The sequence below is a fragment of the Myripristis murdjan genome, chromosome 7, assembly GCF_902150065.1.
Source record: "Myripristis murdjan chromosome 7, fMyrMur1.1, whole genome shotgun sequence".
NCBI classification, from domain to species: Eukaryota; Metazoa; Chordata; class Actinopteri; order Holocentriformes; family Holocentridae; genus Myripristis; species Myripristis murdjan.
Genome location: NC_043986.1, coordinates 25,644,935 through 25,662,172, shown reverse-complemented (window position 1 = coordinate 25,662,172; position 17,238 = coordinate 25,644,935). Strand labels below are relative to the sequence as shown.

Genomic DNA, 17,238 nt, shown 5'->3' with positions numbered 1-17,238 from the left:
ATATATATCTTGAAGATCCCAACATCCAACGTAAATTGTGTCATGTTGGTTAAGACATGATTGGCCAGTAAGGATGTTACTACCAGTGGTGAATAACACACAGCAGCTGAGTGTGACTCAACTCTGGGTGCAGTGTACACCTGGGTGGCTGCACCCAGTAGTTACTATTTAATGCAGAGAGAGAGACAGGCAGAGGGGAAAGACACAGAGAGCCCGGGGGAGGGATGGAGGGATGGAGGGTGGGGGTAGGTGAGGGGGGGTTATAGTGAAGAAAATTGAGCACACAGTTGAGCCTTCAGTCAGCAACCAAGGACAAACAGAAATAGACGAACAGAGGCAGAGAGACTTGTGCACACTGCAGGGAACTGCAGGGCATTAATGAGTTGATTTGTGTTTGTCTTTAGGCCTAGTTTCTGACCACAGGATGCTATGCGAAAAGGAGCAACATGCAAAGCTGCGACTGCTGTGGAGTAAACAGTCATTACCCAAGGCCTTCAATTTGCTGCTTTATCACCTCTCCTGGCCTTTAGCTTAATGTCTTTATAATGAAACCCAGATGCAGGGAGAGGAGGAGGGGAGCGAAAAGAGAGGAGAATTCTGGCTGAGGGGGAGGTAACAGGACTCCAGTTATCACCACTCAGCTTCTTCCTCACTGTCTGGGAGCTGTCTGTGTGTGTGTGTGTGTGTGTGTGTGTGTGTGTGTGTGTGTGCGCGCGTGTGTGCGCACGTGCAGCCTTGCTCAGCACCATCAGGATATTCTAGTGGTTTTGTCTGTGTGTTTACAGAATAAAAGTCCACATCAAACTGGTGGCTGCTGAGCACATAATGTGATTTACGAGCAAATGATTTACACTGTTGGACAATATCGTCTTCAGCATGGAGGTTTGGGTCACTGTATATGTGTAACGTCTTTCCTTGACTGGCCTTCGCAAATACACCATTACCTGTCATCTAATAACACATTGAATGATTCTTGCCATTTTACAGTCTACTGAGAGAGACCAATATGTAATAGTTAATATACCAATCATTAGAGGCTAACAAAAATACAAAAAAGACATTTCACTATGTTCTGAAGTACCATGGATGGAAATCTATGAGAAGGGCAAAAATGTGGTGTGCAAGTGCTTTTTCCCTCTCACCCCCTCCTCCCCATATGCATCTATAGCTCTCTTTGTGTAATGTATCATTAATCAAGCTGTGCATCTCTCTGTCCCTGTTCTGCAGAAAACCTCGGAGTCCTTGAGAGGCACTGTACAAGTTTCATATTTTATTTTTGTTATTAAAAAGGGGCAGAGCTTTGACCCTGGGAGAGATAGTGCTGGCTGCTCTCCACAGGCCTTGGCTTCGGCAGTCACTAATATTTCTTTCACATTCATATGCTTTCAAGGCTAAACCTACAGTGTGCTTAGAGAAAAAAAAAAATCATTACCCTATAGAGTCTGAAAAAATACTTCCTGAGTTAGACCATAGAATATAACTGGGTAAAAACATGCAAAGAGGCTACTTGAGAATTAATCTATCATCAAGTATCTGTCAAAGTGTTTAGACTTGTCCTTTGGTGCTGTAAAATGTGTTAACGAGGTTTGAAAACAACTTTTTGTTATTCGGTGTAAGCAGTGGCAGGATCCTTGACAACAGCTTTCATTACATCTATATTTTTTTCTTCAGAAACTACTTAAAAAGCTCTGTCCCCAAACAGCTATAGTTTGTCTCTGTTTCACTCTCATAGCAGGTTATTACAGTAATAGTAGCTTGCAGAGATGCAGAGCTAATGTCGAAATGGGAACCGCATGTGCATTCTTTGGAAAAAGAGATGAGGGCTCAAATGAGAGGTGTTAAAATTTCTCTAATTGTTTTTTCCTCTTGGTGGTGTTTCATCTTCCCAAAGTAGGCCATTAGATTCAAAGAGCATGGCTCAGCCGCTGGATAATGGGAATGAAAAGTAAAGCTTATGACTGTACTGCTACTTTTACAGCGAGCACTTCTGCTACTACTATTACTGGCCTTTCTCCATCTCAAAAAATAATATAAAACCCCGTACTGAAAATGCATGCTATGAGCTGTGAATTTAGTCTCTCTGCGCCTGTGTGTATGTTACGTAAAAAGAATGTCTATAATATGACAGTAAGGATAAGTGGAGGATTAGCTCACCCTCCTTGCCAGGCCCAGGGCAATGTAGCACTTCTCCCCGGCATCAACAATCTCCACTTCATAGTAGTGGCAGCGGGTAGTGAGAGGCTGGCGGGCCTGGGCCAAACCCACGTCCATGATGCTCTTCCCCTTGCCAACATACTCCAGGAGCTGAGGACGGAAAGGGAGGGGAGGAGGGAGGAAGAAAGAGACAGATGAGGGGGTTAAAAAATGAAATAAGCTGATGGCACTGGCTAAAATGTTTAAGAAGAAACACTGTAAAACAGAAGCCAAATTAAACACAAAAAAGATGAGTGAGATGCAAACTCACATTACACCCTAAGATATTATCCGATTATTTATTTGTTTTAGAGTTAACTTGGAATGCAACAACCAGGTTTTATCAAAGTTGAGTGACTAGTTCACTGAGTTTTTAGTATTTTTGTTCTACTACAGTGAGGAAGTAGAAGATGGAGACAGAAACAAGGAAACAGCAGATAAAGCTCTGGTAGGATTCAACCCTAGGTCAGATGTAATTACACAGATAAGGGACTTAACCACCCACATGGAAGTGTGTCCTTAGCAAGTGGGCGCAATGATATACTGGCACTTCCAAACCCCAGTCGAAACTGCTCTGAACCGCCCATGGTGACTATCCTACAAGTACAAACAGCCACTTGATTGCACACATAAGGATGATGGCATCATTTTAAGGTCTAGGTTGGTCTTAGGCATCCAAACAGGTGAGGATGGGCGGGTTCGGGTGAGTAGGTGGGCAGCTAGGCAACCGCAAAGCCTCTGGGCTCAGCAGTGTTTCCGTGCCATGTGAGAGTGTGTGTGTGTGTGCGTGTGTGTGCGTGTGTGTGAGAACATGTGTGTAACGGAGAATACGCCCCCAGTTTTGAAAGGCTAAGATGACAGACAAGGTGGGGGTGGACAAAATGACTTGTGCATTAAGCCTGTGTGCACGTGAGTGTTTGCATGTGTAAGTTTCTGTGCGCAACACCACCTGGGTGTGCTATGTTCCACCAGCTAGGCACATGAAGGGCACACCTGATGGGAGCAGCTATTCAACATCTACGTCAAAAGAAAAAGCACGGGTGTCCATTAGGTTATTACCATTTTCATTTTCCCTTTTTGTTGCTGCCTGTTGCTTGGTGATTCATCAAAATGGAAATGCAGCCGAGGCCGCCTCAAAGTTTCATTGCAGTCATACCGGCTGCTGAAAACAGTACTTGTGTAGCAATATATTAAACCAAATTACGTTAAATACCAGCTTAGGTTAATTTGAGGAGATCAAACACACAAGAGGTGGTAGATAAATGCTGTCAAACCCTGCCCACACCAAGGAAACTACAACCAACAAATGGGACTTGTGTTATAAATAGGTTCAGATCTTGTGTTTGGCAAGCACCGCAGTTCTGCATCTTACAACCTCTGGCTGTGGTTCAAGCCATTTTTTATGCTCTTACAGTAAGTTCTGTTGAATCATTGCCATGCACATTTTTTAGATATTTTTTTCCAACTTTTAAATGAGCAATTTACATTATTAAAAAAGTACAATCTGCAACTGCTGTGTGATAGCCCCAACTGATGGACTGTTACACAACAACTGGCTTTATTTCTATACTGATCTATTAGATTCACTACGACTTTTAGACCTGTTTAGTAGCTGCACAAGTTTTAGTTACATTTCAAGTGTGTGAAAATTTAATAATGTTATGAGTTGTGATGAGTCTGAGGTTCTAAGTTTTAAGCAGCACATCCAGGTCAAATTCTTTGTTAATGAATATACTGCAAATTTTAAAGATCCAATAAATTTCAAATAATTGTTGAGTAACAAACACATCAACAGATCTATTTATGTGTGGTTCAGATTAACAATAACGTCTGGAATGTGTTTTCCTCTCTGAAAAATTAAAAAGTTATCACCTAAACAAAGCCGGTATGGCAAGCGACACACACACACACACACACACACACACACACACACACACACACACAGACACACATACACATACAACCACACATATATCAAGCACACCACAAAAGTGATCCTGAACCCTACAATTTCCGTATTCTCTTGATCAAAACCACTATCTGCTTTATGCAGTGGAAATTTCTTATATGGTACGTAACCGCAAGCATGCAGAGCTATACGGTGTTGTTTGTCTCTAAGTTGATGTGGCTCGGGCTGTGCGGTGACATGAGAGGAGAGGATAGGAATAGAGGAAAGGAAAAGAGCCGGGTAGGCCATAAAAAACTTACAGAAGTAGGAATATATACAGTCTGTCCTTGACGAAGCATTCTCAAGTTAAGTCTGCACATAGGGGCTAAATATAACGACAACGACCTGGTGGTTTGTTTAAGGACAGTAGAAAATATAGCAGCAGTGGAATGGCTTTCAGAACCCACATTTCAGTAGAAACTTCAAATTTGGAGATATAGTTAGGTATATTTTCAGTACAGTGTTGTGATTTAGCACTTTCAATTTAGCACTTTAAGTTTTTCAAAACAACCTAAATAGAACTTAAAATATAATGTGGATATAGTGAATTGAGAATTCACCTACAAAAAGGTGTAGAGTTTCTGTTACAGTGATAGTTTGGGTTCTGTGCAATAGATCCTCAATAGATCCTCTTCTCCATGATGAATGATACTGATCTGGCCCAGAAGAAAAACTGAAGCTGAACAAATGTTTTTAAGGATGCTCAACAACACAAGTTTGTACCAGTTCGATGAACGAATATGGGATGTAGCATGGTTGCGTAGTGATACAGTGGGAGTTCTAGGGAAAGAAAGTAGTTCAGCCAGTTTGGAAATAAGGGGGCTGAAAAGAGCGTCAACAAATCCCAAACAACCATGTGTTGTGCATCCTTCAAAACATTTTTTCAGCTTGGGGTTGCAGCTTGAAATCGTGTTGTTTGCCGGATAAGATCAGTATCATTCATTTTGGAAAACAGTCCAGATGCAGCACTCATTCTCGGGACATGGAAGGAGCGCCGGGTCAAACTCTGAGGATCTATTACACTCACATTTAGTAGCAAATACCACTATATGGGTAAGAACCAAAACTGTCACTTATACACATATTCGGCTGTGTTTGTGTTTGTGCTTGTCTGTACCCCTTGTGAATGGAGTGTGGATAATGCTACTTCTCCACTTATTTTAGGCAAAAATAAATATCTCCTGCAGTGAAAACAAATAATCTTTTGACACATCCATCAGTTTAATTGCTGATTAACATACTTTTCACATGTGCGTTCCAGCCCACAGTTGGGTTTTTGTCCTTAATTTATCAGGTTATTCACTGTAATGGATAAAGGTTAGGACTTTGACACAAGACAAATCTCCTCATTTTTCAATCTGTACAGTGGTAAATCAACTGGAACTTAAACTTTTGTATTTCAACTCATTAGCCTCCGCCTTGTTTGTTATGTGCTTTCTTGTGTCGTCTCTTGTCTCCTCAACCTCTGCAACTTTCATGCCTGGACAGTTGCTGCTCTTTTGAAAGAGGAGGAGGAGGCAGCTGAGTGTGATGAGCATTCAGTCACACCTTTTTGCCTCCGTGCTGCGTGCTGAGTAATGGAGGGGGAGAGAGACAGGAAGACAGAGAAAGAGAGACGTAGCCTTGAGCAGAGCATGCTTCACTGAGACTGCTGACAGACAGACACCTCTCTCTGTCTCTCTCTCTCTCCTGTCATTCTGAGTGGTGAGAGTGGTGGTGGTGGTGTGCAAGGCCGTGTTTTGTTGAGCTGCTGCCTGGGAAACAGATGTAACGCCCAGAGAGTGGTCCTTCCAGTTTCCTGTCACACCTAATGGGCGAACTTAAGGAAAGGTGAAACAGAAATGAAGGAGGCTCTTCTTTTATGTGGCTCACACTTCTCAACCAAGCCCTGACCTGGTTAGACATCCCATAATAGTTACTGGAATAGTGCTACTGTAGAGAGCACAATGGAGTCCTTCCAATTCAGTGACTCATTCTTGTATTTATTGCATTTATGCATCTACTTTTTGTTATTGTATTTTTCTTTTTTTTCATGGCCTTGTATTCTTCCTCTTCGTCTTGTCTGTGGTGTCCAGAGCAGGTCTTTGTAAAAGGGTTTCTTAAGTTATTGTTATTTGTTTTTCTTTGCACATCTCCTGCTAGGGCTGCACGATATATCATTTCATTATAGACATCGCGATGTGTGCATGTGCAATAATCACAGGTCTTTTTTGCTGTTTGATACAAAAGGAAAACTCGCAAGGTTCTCATTTTCCATGACTAATCCACAAAAAAAATCATCTGATATTATAAAATTTAGTCCAATTTGAGCGTTCTTAGATACAAGGTGTTTTTTTTGCCAGTGACATGCAGGTTCTGCATGCACAGCGATCAATTCGCTATGTGCTCTGGTGAAGGGGTGAACTTAATCAGTTTATCAAATAATCTAAAGCCCCACTAGTCATCCACCACAACCCGACCATGAGCGCTTCCTATTTTGGCTGATTGATAAAGCGATCAAGAATGACTGTCACAGATAATATCAGCTGGATGCTAGAGGCAGGAATTCAGTGACACAAGGCAGCTTTTGACTGAGTGTATTCCCACGATCAGTAGCACCTAGTCTCAGTGCTGGTTAAAAGGTAAACTAACTGTCATGGGACTAGTCCGTGCCCTAATTTATGAAACAGTTAGCACACACACAAACTTTGCAGTATCCAGTATCATAGTATCTATCTGTACTTACATCTTGTAGGCATACAGATAAATGTGTTTGTTGTTTGAGTTTGACAGGTTTACCATCCTCAGTCACACAGGGAGGACTACCGGTGTTTGGAGAGCACAATACGTGTTTATCTTCCACCATGCAGATTAGGCATTCATCGTCAGAAATGGTAGATTACATGAAAATAACACAGCTGCGACGCCTACTTGTATTTGTAAAGTTTATTAAGAAACAAATGTTTTTCCCCCAAATACCTCTCCACCTGCTGTCTCTCCACTTTTACATTTCAGTGTAAGAGTCACATAAGTGAAACGAAAATTGCAGGAGTCCAAGATGATTTCTGGAGGGGTGGCACAGGGCTGAACCAAGTGTGGCAGAAGTAGGAGTGGTGGGAGGTTGTGCTGTTTGAGGACAACCCAAATGATGAAAATGATGATTACTGACTGTATATCTGAACATGAATACTGCACACACTGCATGTATTTGGGGAAATCTCCTGTATTTTTTCATTTCACAATTTATCGCAGGAAAAAAAGATATCACAATGTCAGTTTTTCCATTATCGTGCAGCCCTATCTCCTGCACATTTCTTCTCTTTCTTCACATTTCTACTTTTAACCGGTATATTTATCTGCTGATAAATTATATCTGGAAATAAAAACAATCACAATGATCTTGGCCAAAGGCAGCAGTATAATTTGGAAAAAGGCATTAGCTGGCCTTGGCCTTGGGACAGAGGCTCTGATGCTCTGCTATAATTCATCTCTCCGTTGAGTTGGATGCCCTCCAGTAGCTAAAACTGACTTGTCCATCAGTCACTCTTTTACACAGCAGGCAACCAAATTGAATATCTTGATGGAGTGAAACAAAATCCATGTCATAATGCCACAGCTGGTTACAGACACTGTGACACTGCTGCTTTTGTACAAATAGGTGATGTTTGTGCTGAATGCATCCGCTAGTGCTGAACGGTGTTAAAATTACCCTACCTAAACCACTTCATGACTTTGTTTACATTACATCAAACAACACTACACTGGCTCTTTCTTCTAAGCCATAAATTACCTTGAACAAAACCGCGACAACCTATTCATTATACGTTTGTAGATATGCAAAACATGTTTAGAGCTCAAACTCCAGGATGTTAAGCTACACCTCAAACACCATATATTCACAAACTGTCACTCTTTTGTGCGAGCTGATGTTTACGCGATTGTCAAGAACTACACCCAAACAAATCAATCACTCACGGCAAAGCTGCAACATCTGCCTGGTGTAGGCATGTAACGCAGCATATGATATGACAAGCTCTTGTTGGGGGACTCATCTTGTTTGAACTGGGCTAGTTCCAAGAGTTCAAAGACGCACTAAACACCTCACCAATGTGCAAAACCAAAACACAACCTGTCATTACCACGGCACTCACACAACTAGTAAGTGGGGTGAAGTTAGGTGAGCGAATATTTACAGTTAGGAGACAAGCTGATATTAGCCTGGATGCGTGCAGCATGGCTGGAGGCAACTTCCCCACCCCAAGCAGCACTGTGTTTAAAATGCTGCGGGAACACGAAGGACTACCTTTTTTTTTTTCTTGTTTTGACTGTAATCACATGCAACATTACACACTGGCGGTAACTTCTGAATACGCTGCAACACCCAAGAGTTATTTCACAAAACAATGCCCGACAAACAATGGACGTAAGCAGTCACTTTGCAGCTTTAATCAGTCAATCTTCCTCCCAAGCTTTCCTTTGAAACCTGGAAGAGCCAGGAGCCCACATTGTTGCCCTCCACTGACACCTCATCACTCACTGGCCATGTGGAGCTTTTCATCACCTTTTAATACACTCTGTTTTATTATCACCATTACCACTGCTGGGAGGATGTTGCCCAACTTAAATCGTGGCTCCAATGCCAGCACATACTGCCACCACCACTGATTTCTTTGGATGGGTTACAAAGTCGTAAAAAGTTCGAGTTTTACGGAGAGGTTGTCACTTGCTGGAAAAAGCCCTAAATTTATTCTTGGGTAAGACCTCAATGGTACTGGAGAGGGAATGCCATGAAAAGGTGGCAATGTATGTAGGTATATCAATAAAGAAATCACAGCTTAGTGGGCTTCATGGTGCCAAAGTGCAGTATGTTAGTGCCTGCTGAAACAAGTGCACTATTCAGCGGCATGAAGAAGGTGTTAGGTTTTTACAAAAATCCAAGTTTCCAGGAACGTCCAAGTCAATACCATTGTCAAGAGCCTACACCTTGAAATAACTGCAAACAGCTTCCACCTTAGTTGTAAGATCTGGGTTCTCCAAAATGATGCAGTGATGCAGGATTTTAATCATTATATCCCAAATGCATGTTACAAAAAAGTAATAATGTCACCAAAATCTTGCAGAGAGCATCCAGCCCAGACATCTGTGTAACATAAAAGTGTTGGATAGTTGCTAGCCAATTTGGGGAAAATATCCCATAGCATTTTGGAGGGGTAAGTTTGAGAAATGTTATCAGAAATAGGTTACAAGTAGATAAAAGTGCTGAATTTTGCCTGTCGGAAAAAGTACTATTAAAGCCTCAGATGTTCCTTTCAACAAATTCAACCCTCTGGAAACCCTCTGTCCTGCCTCCAACTTATCTGTTTCACAGAGACACATGAGAAGTAAACACTGCTGACAACTTTTCTTCAGATGGAAAAGCAGCTGTTACATAAAGGTGAGAGTATTACACATTATTACACACTCTGACATAACAGAGACCATTTTAAAGATAGTGAATAATCAGCACTGTGATGAGCCAATGAAAGACAGAAAATAAAATAAACTTTTCTCCTCTCTAAAATCCCCCAGCTGGGGCCATGAGTGACCTAGATATAATTCCCCTGCTCTCCTCCCCACAATGCGATATTAAGAGCATAATTGCTTGCAGCAGAAGCTCCGTCCCCGTCCTGCCCTCCCCCAAACATTGCTAATCTCTGCTTACCTCCAGGGAGGCGCAACTCACAATCAGTTTTATGTGATGATAGCTGAAAACAAATGAGCTGCATGATACTGTAGGCCTGGGGGGGCCCGCGCACACAAATCTGTCATCTGACAGAGCGTTATTGCCTCTGCAAGAAGAATCAGGAGTTATGGGGAACCTCCCAAAGAGAGAAATGTGAAACCAAGCAAGAGAAGCAGAAATTGAAAGTGGGCAGATATAGCAGGAGAGCAGAGCCATATTTTTTGTGCAGTGACATGCAGGGGAGGTCTCGCAGAAAGAGGAAATGTGAAACTGAAACATGTAGATGAAGTAGGAGAGCAGAGTCATATCTTCTGGCGAGGACATCAGACAACTAGGCCATTGTATGTCAAGCAAAATACAATCTGCAGGAGCCTTCCTGTTGTTTAATCCACTTCCCCAAGTCACGCAGTTGTTTAACAAGCTATCACAACAACTCAATCAACTTGATTCCATAAATAAAATGAGATATCACTCATTACCATGTAGGAGTGGCTGTCAAATGATGTAGACACAGCAGAGATTTTACGCAGGCGTCTTGTCTATAAGCACGTCCAATCTGACCCTGCCAGCCAGTCACCCTCCAGTCAGTCTGTCGACCTTCCTTGGATCAAGTCAGTCCCGGCTTCCTCTTTTCTCACGCTGTTCAGTTCCTACAGCTGGAGGCAAGAGTGATGGTGCCATTGCTGGCCCTGGCTGGTGGCAAACAAAACAGCTTGATGGGAAAGTTGTTAACTTTCATCCATCTGATGAAACAGCAGTGTCATGGTGGGATTCATGACTATTGTTCCCGGAGAAAGGAAGGAAGGAAGCAGGCAGGCAACCTTAGAGGGGCGTTGGTGCTGCAGCTGGCTCTGGCATTTGGAAATGGTACGATGTGGAGTGGAACCACCATGATCCTTGACAGTGACTGGTGTTGTTCATGCTAGCCTCACCTCACATGAGCTTGAAGGGGGTGAAAAGAGTAAAAGGTCTCTGCACACTGAAATGTGTAGCAAAGCCTATTTGGAACAAAAAGGTGGAATTGCAGAGAACACGTTTTTCCTATTTCAGCATAGATGTTACAATCTGGGATAGGGTTGTGTGATAAGGACAAAATCAATCATGATAAGTCTCATTTTATATCTTGATAATGATATATATCTGGTTGTTAAACAAGTTGTGTAACTGTAGTTGTGACAACAAACAATAAATTAATCATTGGTAACTATTCAACAAAGCTAAGCTTAAAAATCATCTTTGTGCTCCCACAAGCATTGTAATGGTAATCTGATGACAGTTTCACCATGATTTAGCAGTGTGGATGACCAAAAAATTCCAGTCTCCTTTGTTGGCTATCCTTTAGCACATGGTGTTTTTCCTTATGTTTGGTGTGCACTTCTTTTGCCGTCAGGTCAGGTCATGCCAGGTCATGCCAGTTTGTGTGCAGGATTCAAATGGAGTGGAAATCACACCCATTTGGCACAAACCTGCCTTGTACTGGTCGAGTTTTGGAGCGCACCCAATGTTAATACCAAGGAGGAGGGCAGGGTCACCAACATTACCAGCTAATAACAAGCCATTGTCTCAACAATAATAATAAATGACTGTCTCCAAAATGGCTTATTAGACAGTGGATGTATTAGAAGCCCTGGAAAATAAGTTACCTAAATTAATTCCAGACAATGTGATCTCACTTAAATGTCACAGTTGTGTTTTTCAGATGACAGCTGATCAGATGAAATCACCAAAAATAATGAAAACTCCCCATGTGCAACACGGTATATATGATACAAAATGGTGTGAGTGAAAGCAACCCTCAGGGTTACTTTGTGTAAAAAAAATAAATAAATAAAATAAAAGAACACCCAAGCAAAATGCATTTTAAAATCATTTTGTTGCTCACAAAGTCACGTGGGTGAGGAGGGTGGATACATCCTGAGGAGCTTGTATCTCTGCTTGGAACGGAGCACTGGAGAGAGCGCGGGGAGGGAGGAGGCATGAGATATAGGCAGCGAGGGAGCGGGAGTACGCTTGGGAAAACTGATAACTGCAGACTCAGGTGCTGTCCACTTACTTGCTCGCCCGCTCATCCGCAGCTGAGGGGATTAAGTTGGTGGGCACAGCAACTGCTGTGGCAACAGGAGGGAAAGGATTGGCGGCTCGTGTTCGCACTGAGCCGCACGTACGCAGTGGAGGGCCAGCCAAATGCCTTCTCGCAAGGAAAACAGAAAAGAACGGGAGAATGGTAGCAAACACCATGAAAAAACCCCTCAAACCCAGAGATCACTCAATGAGTTTCAGTTACACTTCTTATTAATCTGATGTCATTGCTATGGATTATCAAACATGTCGTGTTTTCCTAAGACACCTGCCACTGACAGTCATGACAAAGGCAAAGAGAATGAGTCTCAGCTAATGTATATATGTACCATGAAGTAATCATGCTGTGAAATCTTATGCAGTCTAACAAGTCCGATCACCTGTGAAAGCACATTAGATTTATTGGTGTTAAAAGAAAGCCTTGCCTAAAGCAAACAGATTAATCAAATCTTTCTAAACAGTGTGAGAGAGGCTTGATTTATCAGAGCAGCTCAAACTCCAAGCAGCTGCTCGGTGCTCCACAGTCAACAAGTCTACCACATATTTTCTAACACATTTTGAAGACACCTGTCATCACTGGGGACATGACGTGCTGAGTTTCTCTGTGTTAATGTCGTATCAAATATTATTTGTTTTTCTTACTTAAAATAGGCATATTTTATTGACAGGGATAGAGGCAACTGAGATACATCATTGTGTTGTTGTCATCACACTGAAGAGAGAGGTTTTGTGTCTTTTCATGTGATATGGCTATGTGGGAGATAAATAAATAAAAAAGTTAAGGATGTCTGCTGCTTTGGCGAGCGTCACCAGTTTTTGTTTACATTTTGCATAATGACGCACTTGCTTTCACTGCATATCGAACTGCCAGCGAAACTCTTTATGAGCAAAACAGAGCCACCAAGGGCACAGCCATTGAATTAAAATTCACTCCATTTACTTCAGTTTTCCACTCAAATATGTGCATGGGGGAACAGTATTCATTACCCTGAACAAATGGCCTTCAGATGAGTGATAAAAAGTTGAATGGAAAAAAAGCACAGAAAATAGAGACCTTTTAATGAAAAGGTGAGGGAGGCCAGAGTGAAAGAAATAAACCCCTCAAACTTTTTCTTTTATAACAACTTTATCAGAGCCTCTTTCAAGGATAACTTAGATGAGCGGTGCAAAGGCAATATTTATTGATGATGGAGTGGGAACAGAGGAAAACAGAGAGAGAGATAAAGAGAATTATAAAACAGAGAAACGTGGGCTTGGACAGATTAGTGCGAGAGGGGGAATATTTGGCTAGGTAGGCATGATGACAGTTGGCAGAAAGCTGGGATCTGATACCCACTTATCTAAACAGGAGCGGCCATCCTGCCGACTGCAATGTAAACAGTTCACAAAGGCAAAGACTCAGCTGCAGACAAGTCACTGCCATCACCATTGTACTCCGTGCATTCTGCGGCTTTGCACTTCTCAATTCCGCCTCATAAAAGCATACCAGTCAGAAAAGTAATTTATCTTGCGGCAATCTTTTCCCTCTCCCTATTTTTTCCCCCCTCTTAACCATCAGTAAAGACAGCTATCATCCGGAACAGTCATTATCCACACTTATCAAATAGCAACACATAAAAACTATTCCTATGTTTTGACCAAACGTTAGCGAGGTACTGGCAGGGGAAAACAAATTGCATGGAGCCCGAGAGGTGCAATACAGCTATGGTAACCAAGCGATAGAGCCGTAAGTCATTGGAAACCAACACTGGAAATCTCTGTTGCATAGCTACACATATGTGAAAGAAGAAAAATATTTCCATAACGTTTAAACTATACATCAAATCTATGGACATGAGCTAAAACCCTATAGAGAAGAGAAGAGAAGAGAAGAGAAGAGAAGAGAAGAGAAGAGAAGAGAAGAGAAGAGAAGAGAAGAGAAGAGAAGAGAAGAGAAGAGAAGAGAAGAGAAGAGAAGAGAAGAGAAGATCTAAAATAAGACACTTGGGCAAAGTGGAACAATTTCAGTATTGGTTTTAAACCACACAATGAAGCGAATTAGAAGTCAAAACCAATAAAGATTATGGGAGCCGCAAGATCGGCTCACATAATCTTCTGTCATTAAAGCGCAATCCTACATCATACTAATCCTAATACTCCAAGTTTTGTAACCTTCAAAACAAACCTCTTCACCTCCTCTCCTTTCCTCCTTTCCCTTTGTTTCCTTTCCTCTTCATCTCTTTCCTCTCTTTACTTTTTCCCCTTGCTTAATGTTTTACTCTCCTACTCTCTCTTTTTGTTTCCTTTCCTTTCCAAACCACACATGCACTCTCCTTATTCTAGCCATTGTTGGGAGCAGCTACTGTTACCACTTCGTTCCATAAAGTCCCCTGTCTTCACAGCCCATACTAAACCCTTGTACTTGTCAAAACTCGACAGCGTTATCGGGCTAAGCATCATCACCCGCTTAAGCCCTTACACCGGCAACCGCACCATGCAGCTGAGGGCTGATGGTAGCTTACTCATGACACAGAAAGGAAGACAGAAAGATAGAGATGAAGAGAGAAAAAGAGACTACAAAACAAGAAAAGAAATCGCTGCTGCTCCACTGCTGAACGGGCCACGCAGCCGGGCACCCCAGCTGTGAAAACCTCCAACCACATGAGAAGGAGTAAAAGATTCCTTAGAGTCCCGTTACTCCCCTTATTGAATTTTTACAACCTGGTGGACTGCCAGGCACTTGGCTCCACCAACGCGTCTGTGCCATTGCCAGCCCTCGGTCCAGAAAAACAGAGAAAGAGAGAGAGAGAGAGAGAGAGAGAGAGAGAGAGAGAGAGAGAGAAAGAGTGAGAGAGAAAGAGGGAGATACAGAGTGTGCATACCGGTTGAATCATCCTCCTCACCCACAATACCCTCTTTCTATGACCTCTGTCTGCCTTCAGAAACATGGGCTTGTGTGTGTGTGTGTGTGTGTGTGTGTGTGTGTGTGTGTGTGTGTGTGTGTGTGTGTGTGTGTGTGTGTGTGTGTGTGTGTGTGTGTGTGTGTGAGTGCATGTGTTGGGTATTTGTGTGCCACAGGTCTATCACAAAACCACGTACGGGACCCACACACAGCCCTACCTCTATCTCTCCTGTGCCAGTGAGAAAAGTCTCTTCACACCGTAACACAGAACAAAGGGGTTACAGTTCACTGTCCTGCAGAACAGTGGGAATCCGGCACCACGACACCTGTGATGTGATCGCTGCACTCATTCAGCTTTGTTGAAAAAGACATTCATCGAATTCCTTTCAAATGATGATACTAACTGACTGAATCACTGCTTAATCTGTGTCTGGGAAAAAGGATAAATTTTGCTACCACTAAGGCAACATGTCAGTCAGTATTTACCACTGCATCGCACTTTAAAAAAGGTATGATGTGTAATCATTTACTTGCTCATGTGAACATTACGCAGCAGCAGGGGTATATGAGTGTGGTTGATCAGTAGTAGTCAAGTGTGATGGTTGTAAAGATTTATAACTTTCAAAACTAGAGTGTTTTTGTACTTAAAATTTCTGATAACTTTCACTTTTACTACACTAGATTTTCAGAATAAAATGTGTACTTTTACTCTGATATGTATATACTCGCTCCAAACTAAAATGTTGTAAACAAGAGGCACATTGATGCATTTGGTAAACAAGCTGTTGTTTGGGCGGCTGAAGGGTCCTGCCAGCGTCTCGGATTTTACACAACAGTGCTGCTGAGTAACTCTCAAAAGCAATAACTGAGCCGGGATAGTGAGGTGCAGGCAGCAGCCATCCCTCCCAGCAGCAATGAAGGGAAAGAAATGTAGAGACTGGAACTGATTGAAACAGGGGACGAGGACAGGAGGGACACCCGCTCACACCGCCGCTCTGGTCTCACAAGCCTGGCACAGGAGCGCTACACGGTCCAAATGAACTGAAAAACAGCAATTGTTGCTTTTTGATTGGTGTTCAGTGTGCACTGTGGTGAAAGAGAGGATTGTTGCTGTTCTTATTGTATTTAATTGTTTCGGTGCCATGCTGTAATACCAATTGCCCATTTTGGGCCAAACATTAGAGACTTGAAATGTAGGGACAAGGAAAGAAAGAATAAAGGGAGGGAAGGAAAGACAATTATTAATAAGCATTTGTTAACAAAATATTAATTAAGTGGCTTTTGATGGTGGCATTTGATATGCTTATTTGTTAAAAGATGCATAAAGCAAAGTGTGATGAAGGGATGCAGACCATCTTGATCAGATTTCTACACTTTTTACATTTTACGAGATAACCTGAGAAAAATAATTATGCATTTTTGCGTATTCAATTTGGAAGTCTATCCTGATTTGCAGCATAATGGAGGTTGCAGTGCCAAGTAAAGCTTGGAATATTTTTTTATGGGGAAATTAGTTGAGAGAAAGAGAAAGAGAGAGAGAAACAGGTAGTGGGGCTGGATGAAATCAATACTGTATTGTTACTGTGACATTTGGGATTTTGGATATCATATCATGGTGATATGGCATATGTGTTGTCATTTCCTGGTTTTAACGGCTTCATAACAGTAAAGGGATGCAATTTTCTAAACTTATTAGACTGCTCTAACTCTGGTATTTGCCTCTACCTGTTTGGTCATCATATTCACATGACTAATGATTGTTTATCAAAAATCTCTTGTGTAAACATTTTGTGAAAGCACCAATAATCACCCACAAAATTTTTGATAGACAAAAGGTACTTTTATTGGTACTTTTGATACTTAAAGCATCTGGTACTCAAGACTTTTACTCAAGTCTTCATTTTTACCAAAGTAATATTTTAGCAAGATATCTTTACTTTTACTCGAGTATGACTTTTGGATACTTTTTACAACACGGGGAATAATGTTGCGGTGGACTAACCACATCCATGAAAATAATGAATGGTTTTTACATTTGTTGTTTAAGTCAGCAACATCTACTGTGAGTAGCTTCCCACAGCCTTACTGTTAGTCAAGCAATGCTACTGGTTTCTCCCTCTCTCTCGACTTGTTACGACTAAGAGCAGAGCCCGGGGCGGGTAGAGCACAGAATGGCGGCTCAGTACTTAAGTAGGAGTACAGATACTCATCTAAAAATTACTTTAGTATGACTAAAGATATCGCTGTACAAAAACAACAAGTAAGAGTAAAAGAGTATTCAGAAAGAGTATTCAGAAAAAAAAATACTTTTGGGTAGTGGGTACCAGGTACAATTTTAGTTTGGTCTATGTTCACGCCATCAGTCAGAATTTATGGCTACTGCAATTTATACATTTTTTCTTCTTTAAAACAGAGCATCATGAAATCAAGGTAGTT

The 17,238-nt window shown here is 41.8% G+C and overlaps 1 protein-coding gene across 3 annotated transcripts in view; it reads right to left on the bottom strand.

Annotated features, from left to right (window-relative positions):
• The window catches only part of spryd3 (SPRY domain containing 3), a 63,818-nt gene that overhangs the window by 34,390 nt on the left and 12,190 nt on the right, over positions 1-17,238 (bottom strand). For all 3 annotated transcript variants that reach the window (XR_003928490.1, XM_030056258.1, XM_030056257.1), the window contains exon 7: positions 2,155-2,304. Coding sequence is in view for 2 of the 3 variants with exons in the window: in XM_030056258.1 (XP_029912118.1) it covers positions 2,155-2,304 (150 nt within the window). In the remaining variant the exon portion in view is untranslated. The remainder of the gene's footprint in view (positions 1-2,154; positions 2,305-17,238) is intronic.